Source organism: Sinocyclocheilus grahami, unplaced genomic scaffold (genome assembly GCF_001515645.1).
Source record: "Sinocyclocheilus grahami isolate Dianchi unplaced genomic scaffold, SAMN03320097.WGS_v1.1 scaffold188.1, whole genome shotgun sequence".
Taxonomy (NCBI): domain Eukaryota; kingdom Metazoa; phylum Chordata; class Actinopteri; order Cypriniformes; family Cyprinidae; genus Sinocyclocheilus; species Sinocyclocheilus grahami.
The window spans coordinates 402,767-409,525 of NW_015505367.1; the positions used below are offsets into that span (position 1 = coordinate 402,767).

At 37.6% G+C, this 6,759-nt stretch overlaps 1 protein-coding gene across 1 annotated transcript in view; it reads left to right on the forward strand.

Annotated features, from left to right (window-relative positions):
• Window positions 1-6,759, forward strand: part of plppr5a (phospholipid phosphatase related 5a) — a 61,571-nt gene that overhangs the window by 37,127 nt on the left and 17,685 nt on the right. Inside the window, exon 5 of the mRNA XM_016284799.1 lies at window positions 5,505-5,639. Coding sequence (XP_016140285.1) covers window positions 5,505-5,639 — 135 coding nt within the window. The remainder of the gene's footprint in view (window positions 1-5,504; window positions 5,640-6,759) is intronic.

The following is a 6,759-nucleotide window of genomic DNA, read 5'->3' on the forward strand; positions in this document are numbered from 1 at the left end:
TATGCTATTTAAAGTTTTGACCAGGGAATCCATGTAATCCGCGATGATCACCTCCATATCACCTGTGGAGAGATTACCAGCATGACCTTTAACCCACGGGGTGGGGAACGGTCTGCCCATTAGTATTTCAAATGGAGACATCTTTGTTGTCGATGAGGGGGACATTCTTATTTCTGCCAATACATTAATAAATAACAATACTCTTCAGTCCAGCATAAGTAAATTCAGTTCATGATGAAGAAAAAAACTGTTTCAACAGGTGTATTGCTTCCGCAAAATGATCAAAACGCAGTTCCAATGCACAAAAATGAACCACGAATAGTCTTTGAAAAGAAAAATCTTCGAAAAGAAAAATCTTTGCTGTTCGCTTGTGCAGTCAAGTTCAACGCGCACACACACACAAATCCGTGCTGAAATATCCCAGGAAGGTTATGAACAAAATGTCAGTCTGCACTTGGGAAACAGGACGGGAAAAATTTGCAATTAGATCACTCCTTCAAAAAGCAAAATAATCCTTCTTTCCAAATCAAAATATTTCATTAAAAAAACGTCACCATCAGCTTGTGATCAATATCAAAATGTTCAAAATGTCTAAATGTTGCAAATTAATCCGCTGTCCTCGTCACATCAAAAAAAAGTTGCATCATCCACTCACACAGAAATACAGCCGTTCCTCGCACACATGGCATCCAGCGTTAGCAAGCTAAATCTCACCAGCTTCCACGATGCTGATTGGACACTCTCACAGCTCCCCAACTCCGTAGTTTTTGGGTTTCATCGCCATAGATTCCACATAGATGAAGGATCCAGCTTCAGTTGTTCGGGCGCCAATTTTTACGCTTGGACTCGGATAACTCGTTAAATCCATGAAATGAAAGAGATGGAAAACGAAGAGTTGGTGTCCCACACATTTAATGGCTGGTACACGGCAACGTGCTCCTCTCATACATGGGAGATTAACTCTTTCTTCGCGTTACAAATAAAAGTAAAGACAAAATAATAACAAGAAGGCAGAGCGAACTTATCATCCATAGTGGTTCTCATTACACAGGCACGTAGTCCTTCTACGTCATCACCACATAGTGTGCGCAAGCGGCAACCTCCCGGTCTCTGGCTTGAAACCAACACGGAAGTGACTAAAGCAGCAAATCATTGACTGACCGCTAGAGACTGGCTCCAAAAGGGAGTCAGCCCCATAGACCTGCCATGTTAAAATGCCCATATTTACAGCAGAAACAAATATGTTTACAGCCTGGTACAAAAAGTGGTTTTGGTCTATATAGGTAATTTTGCCCTTCATGACAACTGTGAGGGTGGTGAATTTTTTTATAACTCATCCCTTTAAATTATATTAAGCCTTACATTTCTGCATAATTAAGGGTGTGGCCATTTGAGTGACAGGTGGACTGCCGCTCTGCTCCAGAGTGTGAAACTCACTAGACTGCTATCAATGATTTCCTCAGAGTTTGACTGTTTTGCTATTGTAGGGGATTTTAATATTCACATAGATAATGCAGAAAACAAAACTACAAAAGAAATTATAACGGTTTTAAATACTTTTGACCTGATTCAGCATGTGCAAGCACTTTGAATTACCATTGTGTATGAAATGTGCTATACAAATAAACTTGCCTAGCCTTGCCTTGCCTTGACTGTGAAACTTAGAAAAATGGCTTGAAAGATTTTTATTTGTCTAGAAAAATTAATTATGGGCAGGACACTGGAAACCTGGCAATTAGATGTTTTAATGAAAATGAGCTCAAACTTGATTTTTACCGTTATTTTGAAGTTGTTGTAGGTACTCTGCCTTTGCACTGTCTGCAAAAAGTGAGATGTCACGCCAAGGCAAAAGGCAGTAACTTCCACATTATATGCAATATTTGGGTGCTGATCACCATTTACAGAATCATTATAGTAACATCTGTATAAAATCTAGTGATCATTGGCTAGGCTATAACATATAGTAATGTAATTAAAAAAAACAATTCTGACCGTAACAACCAGACAAAAAGTTAAATGTGAGTGGATACTGTTTTGCAACCAATTTATTTGCAACGTTTGCTAACAACAAAGGATGCAAGACATACTTGTCACAGTCTTCAGCCGGTGTGCCCAGGAGGGCCACCAGATGACTGTGTTCTGGGAGCACATGGCTTGTGTTGTGTTTGTCTGTTGCCATGTGCTCTCTCCTGTCTATTGTCTGGCCCCTTCCATCTTGTTACCTCGTTATTGTTTTAGTTGCTCCACCTGTGTCTCCCTCGTTAGCCTCCTCGTTTGGTTCCTATTTATTCTCCTTGTGTCTGCCGTCCTGTGCTGATCTGTCATTTCTCATTGTGTGTGTTTCGTGTCTGCATGTGTGCAGCTTTAGGCCTGCCTGTCTGTTTTTCCCCCTCGGGGTGGTTTGAGTTTGTTTTTGTTTAATTTTTTACTAAAATAAAATACCCTTTCTACAGCGATTGAGTCCTCGCTTCATCTCCCCTCACGCACCGTGACAATACTTAGCCTATTGTTTTTACATCGAACTGAATGAAAATAGCTTACCCTATAAGAACGACTTGTGGATTGATGTGAACGCCAGCAGGAATGATTGTGAATTAAACATTTTCCGATGACGTTCATTGCAATATCGAGTTACAAGAAAAGGTAGGAAACTGATTTAATTGTGAACAGTTACTGATTTTATGTTATACGCTGTCATGGCATTCGACTCCTCACATGTGCAGAAGTGGGCAGCACCAGACTGACAGCTGGCATCTGCATTATAAAAAGAAAAAAAAAACTTTAAAGATTATTTACGATTAATTATTGTTGCCAAGTTATCTAGCCATTGCTTGTTTACAGTGCTTTGTTACGGTATATGGAGCAGTTTGTTAGATCACAATCTATCTAATTTGTTTGTCTAAAAAGAATTGCCAACAGATGTATGAAAGTACACAAGTTAAACCGTAATTTAAACGCAACAGACTTTAATGTACAGTAAAACAAAGGCAGAATACTGTATAACTCCAGGCTGGCACAGTAATATTGACGAACATCTAAACAAATGCAGAGCACCGTAACTTAATTTGAGCATTCCAAAACAAAGTCAAAGAGTGGTAACTGATGATACTGTGTTCTGCCTTGGTTTCTCCTGGGCTTTTCTCCAAGATACTTATACACATGATAAAGGAGGTCATATATGTCCCAAAATTATCCTGTAGAATCAATGCGGCTTTGTAAGAAAAACATTATAAACAGTAATCTCTAGCTTGCGTTAACTGTCGTATGTGCGTTGACAATAGAACACCGTTCCAGGCGGATGTTGTAAGACATCAAAATGTCAGAGGATTCCGATATAAGACAAGAGGAGACTGGTTTTCCTTTGCTAAACTAAGGAAGCTTTGCTTTCTTTGCTCCTGTGAACAAACGTTGGTTTGTCACGAGACCTGCATATTCTCACTGGGCCTAACGCAATGCCGATGTCCTACGTCATCCACCTGAACAGCATTCTATTGTGAACGTGCATACAACAGTTAACGCAAGCTAGAGATTACTGTTTATAATGTTTAAATATGCATATTTTTCTTACGAAAACGCATTGATTTTCTACAGGAGGCCTTTATTCACCCCCTGGAGCCATGTGTAACACTTTTTTATTATGGATGGATGCGCTTCATTGGACTTCTTTTGGACTGTTGAAAATAACACCCATTCACTGCCATTATAAAGCTTGGAAGAGCCAGGACATTTTTTAATATAACTCCAAATGGATTTGTGTGAAAGAAGAAAGTCATACTGTATACACCTAGGATGCCTTGAGGGTGAGTAAATCATGGGGTAATTTATATTTTTGGGTGAACCCTTTAATGAATTAGTTTTCAAATTTGAATATATGATTCAATGACTCTAAAAGATAGTGGCTATGTCTGAAATCACATAGTCTATGAGTAGGTCCTTTATTTGAATAAGCAATTACTTGGTGTTAAAAAGAATGTAATATATAGTATAATACTACATTCGCCATTTTGTCATTGTCATGTGACCTATGAGAGTCAACTCCATCACTTTACTGTCATTCACAAATCCTCTTCAGTGGCCTCATGGTATGGTAAAGTGTACATCGGATGTGCACTTAAGAGTCTTGCTGGAAGTAGTAAGTCATCCGAGTACTTATTACTGCCTTCTGTTTTGTGAATACTGTCAATTCGGATATACTACTTGGCTCACATACTGTTTTTTGCATAATTTAAAGTAGAGAAGTATGAGATTTTGAAGGCGCTTGGTTACTTTGTTCCTGAATTAATCATTGTTTTTAATAAATTGCTTAAGTGAATGATTCAATGACTCAATTATAAAAGTTCTCTCCACCACTTTTTGATGTAACCTGCATTAAGAGTCATTGCGTAATTGATTATTTCATTAAACAGTATGTTTTCTTGACAAAAAGCTACAGTTTAGCTGCATGACAGCTATAAATTCCTAATCACCTTTTCTGGAAAACAGTGCATGTGGTATAGAGCATTTTTTGACATCATTTTCAACTGATACTACAACTGATACTTCTGAGTCTATCACAAGTCATTCAGTAACAGTTTACTGAATGCCTGTATGTATAATGCATTCATAATGTACTGTATGTTGTAATCCAGTTTATTTTTCATAAATAATTGTAACCAAAGTTAAAATGCATTATAATATTTGAAGGTTTGTTTTTTTTGTGTGTTTAATGCATTACACTTTCTAATAATTAGGCACATTACAAGGTGCATTACAAAGCATAATTAATGCTTTAAAACCATATTTATAATGCATTATATACTGTATAAAGGCTTCTAATAAATTGTTACCAGTCATTCTTTCTGTTGTGATAAAACCACAGCTATATTAGCCAAATGGATATTACATAAGCACTATTGGACAACAGTGTTCAGTACATCAGAAAAATAACAAAAAAATTATTTCATTTATTAAGCATAAAAACACATAGATAATAAACAAGCAAAAGACAATGACAACGCAGCACTCTGACATGAGCGACAGAACTTCTCAGACTGGCCCAGCATCATCTTTATTGTTGAGCCCTGCTGCATACGGTTATAAAATGGTAAGGGCAGCACACATAGTGCAGAAAATTAATTCCTCCATCTGTTTAGTTCAACTTAGGGCTCCATGAGTGGAGAACGCCCTGAGATGTCCTCTGCTGAAACCCTCCCTTGCGTTATGCTGCAGTCTTGCAGAGGCAGAGCATTGCCTGTAGTGTCTCATTGAAAGAATTCATTTTGGTCCGATAATGGATGAATCTCCTCCAGGACATGAACTCGCATGTTTTCTCTTCCCAAAAGAGCACAGAGCCTTTTTACTTTGGGCAACAAGTCATGCGAGCATCTTTGCCCTTTCAAGACTTACATAAATCATCATTTACAGCCTGAGAAGCTATACATGTGTATGTGTGCTACAAAAAGCCTTTCAGAGGTGTAAAACTTCCCTCTTTCCTTTTGTTCTCCCTACGGGTGCTCTTGTGTTAGGTGGTGTGTGTGGTGAAATATTTCAAAGGGAAGCCCTTACTGAGTGAGATACCGCCGGAGGAGAGTGTATCCAGTGGTCCCATGATCAGTCAGCCCAGGATGGAGCACACTATGGAGAAATACATAGCGTCCCAGGTATTTAACCACAAGCATTCATGAACACTAGAATGTACACCAAAACACCTTGTTATTGTGACCAGTTTCTATCTAAAATTACATTATTAACTGTACACCATAAAGGATTTTTGAAAGTTGTAAATAAAGATTATTAGAGTTTTACAAAAAAATATACTTTTTCAGTCTTTTTACTTCCTAATTATTGTTTAATTACAGTAAATGTGTTACTTATCTGTGAAATGTACTAGAAATTTATCAGAGAACATTTTCAAAGTAATTTTTTTTGCAGTTTATTAAGGTCTGTTTACACCAGGGTTCCTCAATAGGCGGCCTGTGAGAGAAAAAAGTTTGGCCCTGCTAATTTCAAATAATGTGGCATGAAAATTCAAACGCAGCATCAGAAAGCTACAGCTGTCAGGTGATGTGACCCTCAAAGGCAAACACATTATGTATATAATGTACAAAGTACATTCATGTTCATATAAAAAAATTCTAAAAATAATTTATTAACCTATTTTTGTGATATCATACTCAAATTAGAAAAATAACTGCAGGACTTGGGACTTTGAGACCACTGTGGCCATCTATAGGCCTACGTTATTTTTATGAAATAAAGATATTTTATGCACAATATTTCAGTTACACTACACTTGAACAATAACTTTTATCTTAATTCTTAACAGTTGGACAAAAAAGTGTCTTTCAGAAAAGACCTCAAATGTGTTTAAAGCTTAAAGGGTACAGGAACTACAAACAATTTAGTGTGGACATGGTTTGTAAGTAGTCCCAATTAAGACTACAAACTCTTTTTTCAGACATCTCACCTGTATACATTCTGGAGAGGTCGAGCAACTGTCCTCCCCTCTCTCTGTCAGTGACGCGACAGCCTGCCTTTCCTACAGACCAGTTAAAATTTAGGACATGAATTAAAGTAATAAAATATGATAAAGTATGATGAGATAAGTATTCGGCGGAAAGCAACTTTGCTTGGGAAAGGATAACTGTCAGAAACGAGACCGGGATCCAATAGCAGGTGAACACAAAATCCAAGTTTATTGAAACTGTGATAACAAAAGGTAAATAAGTCAGCCGGATAGCAAAACCCCAGCAAAAAGTCAGTTCTGATCAGCGTGGAAGT